Source organism: Strongylocentrotus purpuratus, unplaced genomic scaffold (assembly GCF_000002235.5).
Source record: "Strongylocentrotus purpuratus isolate Spur 01 unplaced genomic scaffold, Spur_5.0 spur5_contig_840, whole genome shotgun sequence".
NCBI lineage: Eukaryota > Metazoa > Echinodermata > Echinoidea > Camarodonta > Strongylocentrotidae > Strongylocentrotus > Strongylocentrotus purpuratus.
In genome coordinates, this window is record NW_022145547.1 from 627,737 (window position 1) to 646,571 (window position 18,835).

General features: G+C 36.1%; 1 protein-coding gene across 9 annotated transcripts in view; it reads right to left on the minus strand.

The window, feature by feature from the left end:
- LOC115918733 (microtubule-associated serine/threonine-protein kinase 1-like) overlaps positions 1 to 18,835 on the minus strand; it is a 66,173-nt gene that overhangs the window by 30,361 nt on the left and 16,977 nt on the right. For 5 of the 9 annotated variants that reach the window (XM_030988521.1, XM_030988482.1, XM_030988478.1 and 2 more), the window contains exons 2-3: positions 15,256 to 15,570; positions 11,781 to 11,809 (exon numbers count right to left, since the gene is read on the minus strand). In XM_030988521.1, coding sequence (XP_030844381.1) covers positions 11,781 to 11,809; positions 15,256 to 15,570 — 344 coding nt within the window. Of the gene's footprint in view, positions 1 to 1,446; positions 1,527 to 11,780; positions 11,810 to 15,255; positions 15,571 to 18,835 lie in introns of those variants that run through there. The other 4 variants (XM_030988498.1, XM_030988491.1, XM_030988524.1 and 1 more) reach the window with 3 other exon arrangements.

The following is an 18,835-nucleotide window of genomic DNA, read 5'->3' on the forward strand; positions in this document are numbered from 1 at the left end:
CTTTTGAACCATACCTGTCAACAACCTCACAAGTGATCACATTGCTAAGATCCTTTCTTGGATGAATAGCAGGTGACTCATTCTTCTAGGGCTTCCCTCGTATCAGTGTAGACAAATCATAAAGGGCATGTTCATTTGTGGTCAATGTCATGATGTGAACACACCAAGGGTGGCTTTTCTGTGCATCAGTCTGCTGGGTTACCTTCATAAGCATGTTCATGTTATCAGAATCACGATTTTAAAACATGAACAGTTATGCTTTCAGACATTCAAGGACTGTTCAGTTTCGGTATCATGATTCAAAACGTAAATATATCAGAGGAGGATATTTGATATACATACATCATCACAGAGTTAAAACTATTTATCTATATTTTGTATGATAGTATCGCCATGGATGGAATTCACCTTACACATGCTAGCAGTTGCAATGCTAGGCAAGCTTAGCCTCTACCCAAATTTTGTCTAAAGTATATAAGCACAATTTTGTATTCAAAATGTATGTATATAAGAAATTAAACTGGTTCATCCTACAAGTATACATCATCTGATAGGCATGATCACTTGCAGCACCAGAACAGAAATTTGAATTGTAAATACACACTACTTAGTGACTCATCAATGTCAAAAGCCTCTTTGCTATAGACAGAATGTCTGAGAGGATGGACTTACCAAAAAGTACTGAATAACAAGAACATGCACAAGCATTCCAATTGAGATTTTACTATATAACAGAACAGGTGAATAATAGCCCAACAGACAAGGTTCATCCAAAATCATGTGCTAAACCTTTTGATATTTGATGCTTTCATTAAGTTAGCTCTCCACATAATTCAAGGCTATCTCAATTCATCATGATCAGAGAGTGTGAAATGTCAATCCTTTGTATAAAAGGTACAACATTTTTTTCTGGGGGGGGGGGGGGGGGGGGCAGGGGGCTGCATGGGAAGGATGGGGAGGGGGCACATGTCCCCTGTGCCCTCCAGAGGAATGTGCTTCAAACACATAATCATCTCAGGTAATGGAGCACAACATTGGAATGATTCAGCCAAAATGATCGAACTCATCCAATAATCTTTGCAATCAACATCAGTGTGTCATCCGCACATTAACAAACGTGTCAGTGTGATGGGAGGTTTACACCCAAAATGTGGTGTAATGCTCAACTAAAAAGAGAGATAGATAGAATGAATGAACAAGAGAGAGAGATAGAGAGTGAGAGAGGGGAAGAGAGTGGGGCGGGGGGGGGGGGGGGGGGGTGGTGAAGAAGAAGAAGAAGGTGATAGATGGACAGCCATGGATACATGTAGCCTAATGCTGATGTACTTTATTCCTGTTTTATATTCCACCTGTGAATAACAAGATTAAATAGTTATCAAAATAAAGACAGGATCAAAATCATCAGAAGACTGATCAAGAAGTACAATGACTAATTGATATACATACTATGGAGCTCTTAATCTGAAGCAAGTATGATTTTTGTTCTTCTGAATGTCCATAGGCATTAACCTCTCCTTCTAACCTCCACTCCTATAAAGCTTCTTAATATCATTCAACTAATTTTTTCCTGCAATTTCTAAGCCTACCGCCCCCTCTTTCTTTGTCTTTCTGTTTGTTTATATAAATCTCTTTCTTTCTTTCATTCCCTCTATCTATCCCTTTGTCATCACCCACATGTCTTTGAAGAGGATGACTCATGGAAGCTGAATGTGCTCAAAACACTAATACCTCAAGAGAGAATCTAGAGACCACAAACAGGGTTACATCAGGACCAAAAGGGAGATCACTTGTTGAAATTTACACTTTGGAGAATGTCCCTCTCATTTCCTCTTACTCACTGCTTTAAGGTTAAAGGAACAAGGCTGTCTCAAGACAAACTCAAGACAAAGCGGCCTTGTCATTAAAGTTCTCTTCTTCTTGGTAAATGAACCATCTGGGGTCCATTCCTTACTCATAAGATCGCTTTAGCTCAAGAAAGGACAGATGCATAAACTTCTGCTACTGTGAAATTGATGTTGGATTAAGAATTATTCTTTAGTAGATATGGATAACACAAAGGGAGATGAATCATTGGTGCCACTGTTTGCTTGGCCTTATGTAATGAACAGGCACTACTTACAAACAGTAACTTATATGTTCATCCATTGTCTAGTTACAGTCCGAAACATAAAGCCCTTTGAGAATAGTTTGTATCACTGCTTTGCCTCATGTAATAAACAAGCACTAACTACAAAAATAGCTTGTATGTAAACATCCATTTTCTAGTTACACCCCAAAATTTAGAACTTTATTGAGATCCTTGTTGTTGTTATTTTTTGTTAAGCATTTGAAGTCATTTTCATTAATATTTGAATTATCTGTGCAAAAAAACTAAACATTTGCCACAGTATCAGTACTAGCAGCTTTAACAGTACAATCTCTTATTCCCATTCTCTAAAACATAACAGGAAATTTATCTCATTATGATGATTGGCAGTATGTAATAAGCCGTAAAGCCTCCCAAAATATGAGCAATTTCAAACACGTTTGTTCCCTCCATTACTAGTATACCTGCATCCTAATCTAATGGGTCCCAATGGTAAATTATAATGTCCATGGGGAATTGGTGTATTATAGTGATTATGTACTTTGTGAATTATCATGTTCCTATAGAGGTATCAAAGGTTTGTTCTACGTTGGAATAAAGATGTCAGAAATTTGGTTGGTGCAAAAAATAGTTAAAAATTACATTTACAGCACTATTAAAAACCTAAGTGTTATGAATGAATAATCAAATTCAAAACACTGAAATACTGCACTGTAAATGATTAAGAGCTCAAATGACCTCAAAGGATAAAAAAAAAAAAATGGTATCAATATTGAATATCATGGGTGCGTGGTTTCACAAGTTTATATCGTGTGAGCAAAGAAGTGAGAGAAATATAAGAGAGTAAAGAAATTGGAGTATGCACAGTAGCTGTGTGGCCTCCCGACAGAACCTCCCTGACTGACCTAGTGATATTATTGCTATGCTATTGTCAATCTAAACACACACCGAGAGTATAAATATGATATGAAAATATCTAGCCCAAGGCATTGGGACATTAAAGGTATACTTCAAATTGAATATCATTCAGTTGCACTGTATTGTGTTAAACTGTAGTTGGACGTTAATACTTGGTTTTATTTCAGACTTATTCAGTGCACCCTCTTTTCAGGCATAATCAAAGACTTCAGACAATCATTTTTTGTATCAAATGTGACATAACATTTAGGGTAAAAACCACTAATAATTGGCCAGATTTTGTTTGTTTATTGTTGTTGGTAGTATTGTGTTTCTTCTGAAACAAGAGATTCTTAGCACTCACTTAATTACATGCACCTTGTTAAACTAATTAAGAGCAATCTCTAACACCTTTTATTTAAAAGAAGCCTTTTGATTCAATTTTGATCCTCTTTATTCATTTTTGCTGGACTACCTATTTTTCCTTTTTTATGTTTACAAATTATTTGACGATGAATCATCACAAAATTTACAACAAAAGAATGGGTTGGCTGCTAAGGCAAATATAATTATTACACCAAACAGGCGTGCTGACAAAATAAACAGAGCTTGATAGCATGACTCCCCTGAAAATACATAGTAACAATAAGTAATGAAAAACAGACAAAGACACCTAAACAAAATTGGCAACTTACTAATGATTCTGTGCCACTGGGTCACATGACATAGCTTTCAGTGACAGAGGTCTCGCTCTCTCTCTCTCCAAGCCTCTTTAGTCACCAATATAATTATTTATTCATCTACCTCCTACCTGAATTAACAAAAGTTCTATTTCCCCATTATCCACATGAAGCATACTAAAACCAACGTCTATTTTCTAAAGGCTTGTTAGGCAAAATCGCAGTGGTGTTTTAAAGTGATGATGCAAATTGTAATACCCTTCACGTTTCTGTATCTTATAATGTAGAGCTCAGTGAGTATGCGCGAGTACCTTTTTGCGCGCAGTTGCCATTAATTTACATGTTCAAAATGCGTGGCAGCTTTTGGCGGTATACCATGCCATATCTGAACAAGCCTTATATGATGCATATCTTGTAGTAAGTAATTTTCCACATAGCAGTGACAGTGCTACAAGAGCATGTTTGATTATCTTAAAATTTATGCCCGATGATGGCAATCAGCCATCCAAATCCTGGCCATTACTAATCATATTTTGTTGTTGCCAATCAAAACACTAAGCTCAGAGGCCTATGGTTGCGTTTATCTAGGAAATTTTTGGCTAGAATCAGGTTTCTCAAACGTCTTTCAGGCAAATTTAGAAGTAGATAAACGCAAAGCCTTTTTCAAACGTCTTTAGATATGGGCATATCAAAAGACGCAAAAAGGTGCGTTTTGTATGTGACATACAGCCAGAATCACGTTTCTGAGAGGTCGATAAACGCAAAGCTGTTTTGAACGTCACATACAAATAGGACCACACAGGTGTTGTGTACAAGCATGTGTGTGAATTTGACCTCCTAGAAACTGTCTGCTTCCCGGGTCAAAACAGCTGGGCAGACACAAGGCCTTTATTTTGAATCGTGAAGAGTAGATAAACGCGACATCCCGCAAATCACGATCGTATAGTGGGGTATGATAGTGGGGTTCGATAGTGGGGTACGATATGTACATATCTAGTGGCAAGCCTAGATAAACGCGCTCTATGTCGGACATTCTGGAGACACTCGTCTGATCAGGCGAAGGAATGGGACAGCTAGATGGAGGGAGAGGGTCAAAATTAATGGGATGCTGCAATTATCTCGCATTTTGAAATGAAAGACAGTTAATAACGATGCAACAGTTAGACAGGAAAAACAGTTGTGAAAACAAATGTCAAGTGAATTGTTTTCTTCTTCAAATAAAAATTCAGAGATATATGTAATTACTTGAGTATAATTTTGCGTACACACTGGCTAAATATGCATAGAATATGAGGTATTAATTCTGGTGTACAGAAGCTGGTGTAGTTCGTAGAGAATATGATGTTCTTGGGTGCTGAAAGAGTGAGGAGTTATGATGAGGAAGAGTGGTTGACATGGCTTTTAAAGTTTGAACAAGTATCTGGTATTGAATTCTGTCAGTAACTGGAGGCCAGTGTATAATTTAATAATGGGATAGCATGGGACCGTTTCAGTTTTTCCAGATTTAATAAGTAGAATACACTTTTCTGGAGAAGTTGAAGTCTGCCCAAATCCTGCTTGCTGATACCCCCAAGCAAGCATCCACCAGAGTCAACATCCACAATAGTCCAGCCTGACTATAGCCAAGCTTAAAAATAATTATAATTGTGTCATGTATTTCAATCTAAGTAGTCTCTGATACGATTAACATTATAAATGAGTATGTGATATATAGCATTGTGGTCATATGAAGACTAACTTAACTTTAATCTGCACTTATGATTTGGCTGCACCATGCAGTTCTAGCTGAAGTGTGAAAGAGGTAACTGGGAGTCCTCCAGGGAAGCAAGCATGCTTTCCAGACAGTCTAATATAATATCTAGTATTGTGAGTATAAGAAGACTAACTTTAATCTACATATATGATTCGGCTGTGCACCAGTTCAAGCTGAAGTGTGAAAGAGGTAACCAGGAGTCCTCCAGGCAAGCAAGCATGCTTTCCAGACCCTGTAAGAAGTAAACAACCTTCTCCCTAACCCCTAGGGGCCCCACCAAGTCTAATTAGCAGAAATGGCTGCGAGTTGGCTTTCCTATCAATTGGTTTATCTCAACCAAGTTTCCATTACATTGCACAACCCTCTCTGATACATGCACATTATTTCTGATAGACAGAGATAATAATTGAAGTCATCCTTTGGTTACTGATCAGTATCAGGTTGTGGTAGGTGATAGCCGGCTAATTAAGGAGAAAGTGAATTGGTCTGCGGAAAACAGTTTCACATCTAAAGAAGATCCACCAGCCATCTTGACCAACTCTAGTATCATCTGGAATTGATTTTTATAATCATTATAACTCCTAACAACTTTATTCATTTCATTCAATTCCATTCATTTGTATGAATTATTATAGATGCTCTTAACTTTAAGTAAAATAACAGCCAGCGAAAATAATAATAAGAAGCTACCTCAGGATTAAATGTCTCAGAGCTTCGCGCCTCTTTCTCTTTAGTTCCCTGATCAGAAACGTGAATGACATTCACATTCTACTGAGTGCCAGGACACATTACTTAAATGGAGATCATATCATGCACTCTTGATCAGAACCACAAAAAATGTCGCTGTCATTTGGCTGATGAAAGTGCTACTTACATCATCTTCATAAGTTCATATATCTTCTGCTGAAAGCCAAAAAGACATTAACTCCTATTCTTTAATCCATTGTTAGTTTTTGTTACTATCCTTCTAGCTCACATATCTGAGGTGCTTCACAATATTTCTACTTTGACGTCATATAACGTATGACAAAAATGGGTATAACAAAGATTAGGAAAACAAGCAAATGAAAGATGGAGGGGGGGGGGCAGTGAGAATTTCAATGATAAATGGCTGATACCAGTAAAGGCTTATAGATTTTCATCTAATCTGCTTATTTCTAAAGGAAACAGGTCGAAAGGACCACATCAAATTGATACAGGATATGTGTACAAACTGCAGTCCTATCAGATTTATTTGTACATCCCTTTGATACATGTAACTGTATCAATGCCAGATGATAATACTACTGCCAATTGAGGATGAACAGCTGTTGTTTAGTAGATCCAGGTGGATATACAACTACCGCATTGATATCCGGCTAATTAATACCCCTTCCATCACAACAACATAAACATGATAAGGCTAAAATAATGATTTCTCTTTAGCTTTACGATTGCTATAACATGACAATAATAAAGACAGCCTTTTCCCTTTTTTCAACTGGTCTTTTTCAAGTCTATTATTATTGTGTAATTCAACCGTATACCTCACTTAAAAAAATAGAGAAGGGCTCTGTAATTGCAAGAAAAAAAGGTTCTTCATTTAATAATTTGTAGATTGGAACTTCAAGATTTCATTGCTTCATTTGTTTAAAGCCCCAAAGGGTCTTAACTCTGAATAAAATATGAGTTAATGCCTTTTAATATAGCTCCAAATATAAAACTTGTTCTCTTCAAGATTAATCAAATTCTGAGAATGAAGCACACCCCCCAAAATCAAATGAGAGAGAGAGAGAGAGAGGGTAAACAAAAAATGTAGATAGCATGTTCAACAATAAAATAAAAAATAATAACTAAAAATAAATTTGTCAATATTTGATATGTCACCATTAATTTTTTTTTAAAACCAAGGATAGAGCTCTACCAGCACAAATTTTGCAGAATTTTCATGCGTGACAAGGTCTTGAAGCGAGCTATAAAATCATGAAATGTGAGACCAGCTGGCGGAAATCATATCCATCCGAGATGACACTTTAGTAGACATATGCAATGATATAGAGAGCTATTATGCTACTTGAATGTCCCAAAGTCTGATAGTGCTCAGAAACTGTTTGTCATTTACTGCATGGGATCCTTCTAATAAGATAGCAGTATACAGTGCACATCTCTCTACAAATTGGGCATTTCTCATCAGAGTGCCGGCATGAAATTGGGTGACGTATTGGCCCATCCATGAAAGGGCAAGTTCAAGGCCAAAGTAGACAGTCAATATTAAATGTCCTTTAAGAGAGAGAGAGATGAGAGGAAGGACATACATCTCATGAAGTTTACATCCAATGTTGAGCTGAAGCGGGACTACCAAATTTGGCTTTCATAAGGCTCATGCAGTGTATTCAGAAATGGTGGAGTTGGAATTATTATACAGAGAATTTAACAACCTCCAAATTTGGCTCCCAAACATGTGAAATTATTAAATCGGAAAGGAGTCCAGATCAGGGGTTCAAAGGACTTACATAACACAGGTATCATGAAAACAATTTTGTATACACTGCTGCTATAAAGAAGGAGCTAAGATATGTAATCTTTGGAAAGTTGTTCCCAACCCTTTTAAATTGTTAATTCCTTTATTTTGTTCATTATACTTTTTAAACATTTGTCATGTATTTCAAACCTACCCATGTGAATTGTGCATATGAATGGGAATTAAACAGAATTTGTCCTGCAATGGAAGTTTACAAGCAATTCATTTTGTGCATAAGATTGAGTTGACCTCTACAATTCCTGACTCAACTGATCTGGAAAAAGTGACCTGCACAAGTCATATTAGTAAGATGTCCCACTAAGTGTCTTTTTGGAAACTTGCCATTGTCAATGATCTTGGTTTGTTATTCTTTGATCTTCTGTTTGCTTTCTTTTGGCCTACTTCCTTTGCCTTAATTTATGCTTCCTGTCAGGTACTTACAATAAGTTTGGTTCAAAGTAGAGAAAGCACTTGAAGAAAAAAAAACTATGATACTGTAAGCTGTCTTCTCAGCTTTGACTGACAAAGATTGTTGACTTACAATGGTTAATGGATGTAAAAAAAGCTCGACTCTATTCTTTCAACCAACTCCATAACTAAACAAACTTAAAACAAACAACCATTAAGTCTTCACATGGAAGCGTTTATCTCTGCCGTGTGTATTATAACAATAGCTGACATGCGTTTAATTCTCATTCTAAAGTTAAATGTTGTGTGACTGGTCTGCTCTGAGCACCATTATCACAGACCACCAACTCTACCTGAATACAGGAATAAAAATACAGATACTCTATAGCTCTTTGCTTCCCATTGGCATTCACCATAAATGCAACCCCATCAAAGTGTTTTAATATTGGAAGCTGTGTTCTTGGACTTTGCAAAGCTTTACATTTCAAATATCATCAGTGACCCTAAAAAAATGAGGCCAGTGAAAATGGACAGAATGCCAAAAGGAAAAGACACACAATCCAAATTTCTCTGTAATCATTTTCTCTGTTTCACTTTAGAAGGTAAGGTCATCCTACAACGATTTGAACCATATTTGGCAAGCCCTCCCTTTCCCCCTTTCTTTCCCTTCCCTCTCCCTTCCTCCATACGGCCCCTTCCCCTTTTTATACTATATCCTATCCTTTTATTCACATCTAAAATAGCCATAAAGCCACCCTGATATAGGTTTCAGTTTCACTTCAATAATAATTATAAATTCAGAGCCATATTCAAAAGGCTGTATACCTCCCGTACAATTGTGTGTTTAGACTCAAATTTGGGGAAAATGCAACACAAACTACAGGTATTCCATGACGTGACAGACCACATATACATGTAGGCCTTAGTGCGCATGCTTCAATATTTTAATGGTGAACTTGTTCTAGATATTTCCATCATCTAAATTTCAAAGAATGTCAATGATTGAATCCAATGATATCCATTTAATCTGAACTGAAACATGCATTTTCATGCATAATCCTTAAATCTCTTCTATCTTTGTTATTTAGTACTTTTTTTGATAGGTGCAACCAATAAACTGCACGTAGATAAAAACATAAACTTGGGTTCATGAATATTCATGAGGATATGCAGCAAGATGGAAGATGTTTTTGAAAGAGAATACGTACATGAAACGGAAGAGCATGGTCACATCCATCTTGGTAACGTAAGGAAACACCTTGAGGTTAAAAAACAAAGATATCTCGTCCTCTAGGTGTCGCCCTCCTGAGATATCATTAAAACATCTTCTCTCTTTTCATCACCACAAAAAAGTCTTCAGCCTTCAGTTTTTTTCTTTTTCAGTATTTTGTTTCCCATTGAGACATTAATTGTTCCAAGAAAACCATGACGGTTGATATGATAATGAGAGCCTCTTGACTGTTTCTTTGAATAATTAGGCCTCTGGCTTTCAGATATGGACATGTACTTCAAGTCAAGTCATAAGGTGTTGGATTGATGATGAAAACATTTCAATACAATGAAGAGTTTCTTCCATACTTTCAGCAATGAAAACATCATTTTCTTTAGACTCGTTATACATTGCTCCTGTGGAATCAGCAGATAATTCTTTTGAAAAATTTCGCAGTGGAAATTTCATGGTGTTCTAGAGTCTGTTAATAACTGTATAAAATCATTAAAACTGGACTTGAATGTGTGTTCACTCTATGCAGAATTTTTTTTCACATTCATGAGATTAATAAAGAGCACCTTCAAGCTCATTATTTGTAAGGAAATCTTATAAATAATGCCAGCTCTTTGGAAACACTTCCTTCAATTGTTTTCATTGTATTGACTGCACAAAGAACAGCTAATCATTTTCACTTCTTTCAAGAGATTCATTCAAATCAGCTAGCAGCTGTGTTCAAAGATGACATCGCCTCATCACCATGGATACTCAAGAATATGAACGTTCCATCTTCCGAAGTAGATTTCATCCCTTGAATACAGATGATCATCATTTTTTTTGTAATCAAGAGCTACATCATTTCATTGATATGTTATTGAAGTCAAAACTAACCAACGTCAATAGGCATTTCATCACTTTTGATCCATCAGAGAAAAAGGTAGGAAATATCCACGGTATCGCTTCCTGAATCAATTTTTAACCGTTGAAGATTCTGTGAAGGGGGTGTCCCTAGTTCATGCAAATAGAGCCCTACACAATGAAATCATCAAGCATGTAGGTCAAGTTGGTCAACCGACACAAATAATAAATTGCTCCTTTTCTGGTCTTAGGATGAACTTGCACGTTTCTGAGAGATTTTGATATAGATTTTAGTTCCATGTAAGAGAACCCGCAGCAATGTGAGATTTTCAGAAGTCACAGAATGGTCTCCAACATGACCAAGACAGGCAAATTATTCCAAGCCTTTTTGTGCACTAATGGATGAAAACAACTCTGCTTATACAATTTCTTAGCATCGCAAAAGCGCACAATGAAGTACATTCAATGCCTGACATGTAAAGAGACAATGCATCGAAGGCAACAAAAACATAGAGTTACTTCCATTTCTCACAATAAATGCAGCTCGTTTCTCGTCTTCACACATATCTTTTCTCTTTCTCTCTTGACCTCTTTTCTTTCATTTTTACATATCTCTCGCCTTTTTTCTCCCACTTTTGTCATTCATGGGAAGAAAAAAATCTATAGCGTAGCTGTCCCTGGTCATTTCTGTTGATTTTTCTTCTCAGCTTTTCACGATAAGTATGACATTTACAGCTTTTTGTGACGTCAGCAGCGAGAGAGAAAAAGGAGAGTTTCCAAATTTCAAGGGACTCATTCGACTTGATTCTGAAGAGTCTTGTAAATGAGCATGGGTTTGGTCTTAACTGTAATCATGCCGCCAGATTTCTAGATATGCTGAGGCAGAAAGGAAGTCCACTAATGAATCAACAAACAAGAGTTTTCTATATTTCTTGTTTTTTTTAAATTCCCAATGAAACGTAAGGCAGATTTATGAATTTGCGTCAGAATTCAAACTCAACTTTTAAGAGTAAAGTGGGAATAGGTTTAATTTTTTTGCTCTGACTTTCGAGGAATAGCTTTGTGTCCTTTGGGCAGAATCCCACTCTCTCTTTTCTCTTCCACACGCTATCCATTCTCTCCCCTGTTCTTGCTCGCTCTCCCTCTCTCTCACGCTCTCTCTCTCTTTCTCTCTCACTCTTTTTCTCTCTATCCACCCCTCTCCCACTCTCTCTCTCTCTTTCTCACTCTAATGCCAACACATATTGTCAACAGAAGATGCAGAAATTTACCATTATTCTTATAAAAATCAGTTTAAATGCAAACTATTTTCCTCAATAAATTACATTTATTTTCCCCCAGCTAATAGAAATAATAAAAGAAAAACCTGAAAAAAGTCAAACAGAACTTACCTCCCTCTCCGTACTAGTGACAACTCCTTCTGAAAATCAAACAAAAGCGGAAAAAGTGATTACTTGATTTGCAACTAAAATATCTTGTCATGTAGCCACTGTAGTCATCCACACACATGGATTATACATGTAGATCAATATGATTTAAAGAAATCAATCAACTCTTTTAGCATTTTAACTTAAATTCAAAGTTAGGATGTTAGTCAATATTTCTACAGCCTTGAATTCTGGTAAAATTTAGAATTCTCCATGAAAACGAAATGGAGATCACAAAGTTTTGTTTTAAAAAAATTATTTATTTGGGATATGTTTGACTTCTTAGTGGATTACAAATCACATTAAGAAGATGTATTTATTTTTCATTTCTCCTTCTATTTACCAATACTGCACTCCATATTTTCCTTTATTTGTTTGAAACATACCACTCCTAATGGTTCGATTCATTTTCTTATGTCATAGCTCAAAATAAATGTAAAGAATAACACTAAATGGTCTTTCACACGCATTGCACATTAGCCTGTAATATTCCCACAGGAAACCAAGGTTGAAAGTAAGGTGAATGGAATCGGAGGAAAAAATATGGAGATAACTTTCCACACTGAAGGAAACTATATAATGTCATTATCATTTACTGAGAGACAGAAGGGAGTTCCGTCTATGGAGAGTACTACAGTGAACACCCTTCTGGCTCTCAACAGATAAGACCATTATCAGATGGAGGGAAAAACCATATCCTGAGGATTTCCCATTTGTGATAGGGATAGGAAGTGTTGCAATGACCAGTAATAACAATCAGAACTACTTCTATCGTGATGGAATTTCATTGATGTTTTGTCATGTTCATTTTTTCCCAATAGATTTCACAATACAATGTTTCATTTTCATAAATGAGCTAATATGAGATTGATGAAGAAAAAATATCATTACTGGGACATGATGTACAGCCACAGACACACTGAAGTCAATGTACAATACATGTTGATGCTTGAATTGCAAAATTGCGAAAAGGAAAAACAAATATTGATAACAGGACAGCCAGACGGACAAATAATTACATACAGATAGAAGGACAGATAAATGAAAATCAACATTAGGTAAGGTTAAAGGATGGATAGATGGAGACATGAAACATTAAACAGCTATTAAACAGATCCCTTCAAGATAATCCACAGATAGGATGGTCACAGAAGGACAGACAGAAGGTAAAGATAATTTATGGACTTATAAGAATACTATGTGAGAGTCAATAGTAAACACTTTTTTTTATAGCTCTCAACAGAAAAAATACATGTTAATCATCTGTTCTGAGCAAGAAGGGCATTGATTCAAATGCTGTATCACATAGCACCTTGTGGCTCTGCACAGATGAAATGTAGTTAATCATATGGAAAAAGAATTTGTCACAAATTCTGTAGGATGATATGAACATGTATGGTAAATATCTGTACCTGAGCATTTGTATTTAACAGTTTGCATGACCTCAAGGTTGTGTTATAGGACCATTACTTTTCAGGAAAGGTTGGCAATCATAGACTGTTTACATTACAATGACATTGATAGGAGTGTGTGTCCATGTTGATCATGTTCCTTCCTGTATGGTCTACATGGTCATGTCTGATTGGTAATTTATAATCCTCACATTAATGTCATTGAGATGAGATAAGCATAACATAGAAGATGCAGGGAAGGACATAGCCAGTCTTTTAAAAACAGACCTCAAATACTGACGGTACACCTAAAAACCCGACACAACTATTTGAAACAGAAGACATCCTAAACTTGAGACATACTCAGCTGCAATAAACATAGAATCTAAATAGGTTATGGTGAAATAAAACATTCAGGGGAAAAAGATTATGTTCTCGTGGTTAGAGCTCCTTGTCCCATCGTATCACCAACATTTAACATCTATGCAGACATTTCTCATGTACAATTATAGGATAAATCTCATGAAATGTTACTGTAATTTGAGTTAGGGTAAGGTATCAGCCGCTGTCAGTGAAAAAATACACGGGGCTCGGGGCGAATAGCCCCCAAAATGCCCAAAAGAGCCTCCGAAAATCAGAAAAGAGCCCCCATAAATTTGCATAGAGTTCAATGCAAAACAAATTTTAGAGTGTTATTTTTATGCAAGGGAGCTTGAAAAGTAGCCCCCCCCCCCCAAAAAAAAATAGATATTAATATTTTCCCTGGCCACTGTACATGTATATCAGTTTACACGTACCATAAAAAGTACTCAATCAGTGTCCTATTCATATGCTTGTTTGTTATGTTGTTTGTTTGATTGCATCTCTCTTGTTGTTATACATGTAAGTGGAAGTTTAACTAGTCAAATAATTCTTTTTTCTAATCTTACAAAATTCAAAACTCAGACGACAAAAGAAATTTGTTATTAAAGATGTGGTTGTTATTTGTCAAAGAAATTATCAGCTGATGCCATTTATCATGATGAAGATGATGAAGATGACAATAATGAAGATGATGGGTGTTACTCAAAACATGTTCCTACAGCACATGTATACATCTACAATGAATACATACTAACCCCAAAAGGAAGATGTGAAGGGGGAAAAGAAGATCTTTTCTTTACCTTGCAAGCAAAAATAAACTATATATTATATATATAAATCTCTAAGTCACCATGTAAATAGTGAAGAGAGTTAATTTAAGCAGATTTAATTTCAATAACAGGGATGAAATTCTGTAGGAATTCCTGCAAATTGGTGCAATTGAAAGTACATTTGTCTTTTTTTATTCATTTTTGAAGACAACATAAATTGTCATGGTCCCATGAAAATGAATTATTGTTGCAACATCTGCTTGATCCTTGCAATTATTCTTCCTTCAATACCATTATGCTTTTTCTGACAACATCAAGCATCTGAAAACCACAGAATAAATCAGCATAACCACACTACAGTTTCTCAAAATTGGATGATATTTGGCTTTGTTAAAAGGGTAGAAAAATCACTTTTACATGCTTTTACAACTTAAGCATTAAAGAATACTTATTCATGTACATGTAGGTTTGCTAATACACACACGAAAAGTAGTTAATTTGATTTAAGTAAGAAACGTAGATGTTGCATGCCAGAGATTACATTGTGGCACAAAATATGTAGGGATGGTTTACAACCTACTGGTCCTATGCCCTATTGGTCTTACTTGCTAACACAATTCTTTCTGTAGTTTACACCATTTGGCCTTGTTCACATGCGGCACAGTATACTGCGGTGGGTTACCATAGTATATGTGAACAAGCCTTTAGGAGTATAAGAAGTTAGGCTTACAGTGTATGGTAGTGCTAATTCAAACATTAAACCTAACCCTAACTACAACTACAACCTTAGAAATAATCCCAACCATACGTGTATACTTATGTGCAAATGTGGAATCAAAGTTGCTTAGGACCAGTAGAGCGTCTCCTGCAAATGGGACATTCAAATGTGAAGAGATCAATTTTCTTGCTACTCACCAAACTAGCTGATAGTGAAGGTGCAGACTGGCCTAGCAGAGGCCTCATCCTGGTAAGATTGCTACCAGAATCCCCTCCTAAGGTCAAGGCATTGGTTGTACTTGACTGATAGCCGGTGGAACTCCCTACGCTCAAGTGGAACGGTCCCATCATTGCTGCTCCCAGACTACCGCGCCTGACATAGCGACTCTCATCGATGGAGAGGGGGCGGGCTAGTTTGAAACCGCGGGGTAAGGATGTGGCGAATCCAGCGCTCTTTGGTTTGGGGCTATGCAGTGAGTCGAGGGTCAGTCTGCCGCAGTCTTCACCATCAGACTGCACAAAAAGGGGGAAAAAGGATGTAAAATAATGATTATTTGTCCCGGAATCGGTGCTTAATTGCCTGGAAATGCAGAAAAGGTTGTGACCTTTATGAATGATTCTTTAGCCTTCCGATGTTAACTCATCAAAGGGATATCCAATACTGCACTTCCTAAGCATGAAATTCGAAATATATATATCTCACAAACGATATCATTTCTTCTGACTTTAACCTTCAATATTTATGCAGGTACACACTGTAATCTCAGATAATACATAAACCTCATTAACACTGCCAACAATTGTTATCCTTGAATCCAAACAATTAATCGTCAGTTGAGAACAAGAAGGGAATTAACTCTGTGTAAAATGATAAAACTCAACGTCCTTCTAGCTCTCAGTTAATGAAATGTAAGTTGACTTAATTCATCATGTGACACAAAGCTACTGCTACAAAAAGAAAAAAGAATATTCATAATACATTCCCTCCCCCCCCCCCCCCAAGCCAACAATCCTAGAATCTGGGAGTCTTGTATAAAATGCTGTCCGATGAAGATGTGGAATAATTGGTAAGAGATATTACCTGTAATATAAGAGATCAATGTCACAATGTAATAGCTACAATGTCTCTATTATAAATTCCCGCTGTATGGTATTGCAGTTCACATTGAAATCAGGCTGAAATCAATCGACGATATTTTCCTCCACTCGACACATCAATTTTCAAAACACTGTAGGCTACTATGGTATAGAGTACCTTTAATAGTACATCTATTACAACTTTCAATTTAAGTAGGACATGATTATGTAGGAGTAATATGTTAACATGTATACTGTACATGTGTACTGGTCTGCTTTATACAATTTATTACATGTACATTATGTGTGTGTGTCAGGAGAATTTGTGCACATACTATTAACTTTGGTCCATATTGGTGCACAATGAATGTATTCTTGGAATCATATATATATATATATATATAAACCTTTCATTTACACTACTGCAAAGATGGTTGAATGAAATGATTTGGAATTAGGGAACATTCCTTCTTCCCGTTCTCAGTCTTATAATAGCTACTGACAGGAGCTGATAACTATTAATTATCACCTTCCATCATTAGCAGATATCTCCCATTTCATTATTTGGTAATTCTAATAATATACCCTATCCATTCTTAAGTATCCATTTCCTACTGTCCTCTGATTACCAATAAAACTAAACTAAATTACAATGAAAAAGATTATCACATCATTACAGATGGTATGTACCACTTTAAATGTCTAGTTCATTATGAGCAATAAATCTTGTCTCGAAACCGCTCTGCATGACCGCTAATAGCACTTTGACATTTATTATCCCTGGTTCATGAGAAACTCAGACAGTGATTAATTAATAAGATTGAAAGTGATTTCTCAAGACCCGGGACTATACACCGCATAAGAAAATAAGAACACTGTTAAGATGTGGGACGGGTTCGGACTTTATCAACTCCAATGTAGAAAGAGTCTTTCTGATGGCTGTAATCTAATATTAAACATAGAAGGGAGATACTGCAAGTTAAGAATAAACATGGTTTCAGATTCCCTGCATCAAAGATTATATACATTAAAAGATTGCATTTAATTTGTTAGCTTTAGCTATACTATGACCTTATTTCACTTCATGTGTTACTGATATTGTAGAAACTACCAATCAAATACCAAACATCCAGATATAATAATGATAATACTCTGGGTTTATATAGCAATAAATTCATATATATACGATATCTAATTACGGCAAATTTATAAGCTCAAATTGTAAAGGCCACTATAATATGAGACAGGACCATTAATTTTGTCTGGGTTTGTGATGACACGCATTATAAAGGTAGATTGCTGAAAACAAATGCTAAAAATGCTCATTATATTATTTTTAATGGGAGGGAGGGGGAGGGTCTTTATAACATTTACGGTTCAAAGAACAAAGATCGATGCAAACAGAATACCAGAAGGAACACAGTTTGAACAGATGCACAGAGAGGATGTGAAACACGTACATGTATGGTAGAAAACATGTTTTCTTGCCCTCATTAGAAAAAGTATGTCAACATGCACTTGGGCACACATTGCATGTTGAGCGCAAAAAGGTGATAAACTCAATGTTGAGGGATATGAGATAGCACTCTTCTTGCTCTAGGAGGATAACTACATGTAAATACAGGTGTTGTCAAATGAGGCAAGGGGATATTACATAGTGTATCTATAAAAAGGAATTACATCATGATGCCTCAATCTTTGCAATTTCAGTGTATCTGTGAACAAGAATTACGTCATGATGTCTCAATCTTTGCAATTTCAGTGTATCTGTGAAAAAGAATTACTTCATGATGCCTCAATCTTTGCAATTTCAGTGTATCTGTGAAAAAGAATTATGTCATGTCTCAATCTTTGCAATTTCAGTGTATCTATGAAAAAGAATTATGTCATGATGTCTCAATCTTTGCAATTTTGCATTTCATTTGTGAACAAGAAGGGCATTATAACTCTATTTAAAAAAAAAAATGAGTTAATGTCCTTGTGGCTCCAACCAGATGAGATGTAAATTCAGAATATAACACCATACCTCACAAGCACAAAGGTGCACAAATCACTGACAGTTGTCATGACTGAATCTGAATATCTGCATTTTGATCATTTAATAGCATTCCCATCAAATAAAAGTAAACATCTATGAAATTTGCATAAAGTACTCTTATTTTGGATAACAAATGAAAAGCATAAGACCTTTTTGTATTCAATTAATGTTCTCACATATTAAAGGATGAATGTGCCCATGTGAAGTGGGCTAACCTACAGAACAAGCTTAATGTTTGGATGATTGGCTTTAAGCTTTAATAGATGATTAAGTGGTGAGACAGACTCTTTGACATTAATTTAGATTCAATTAAATTAAGGGTTGAGGAAGGGGGCATGTGCATGTACACAGAATACAAATTAACATGCAAGTATGCACTGTAAAGGTATTAACCATCAAAGAATAATACCAATCAATAAACACAATAAAAATGCCGTTCTCAAGGATGACAAAGACGACCCCCCCCCCCCCCCTTCACATCTTTGACGATGATAAAATCAAAATACTATTACCCAATATCCATGATACAAAACTATGTTCATACCCGCTGGCTGAACTTCATCAAGCACTTAGTTTTCCCTCTCTGTAAACTTTAGTCTTCATATTTTCATGATGTACGAATTTCCGGAAATAATGTATGCGTGAGCACCCATTACATTGCAA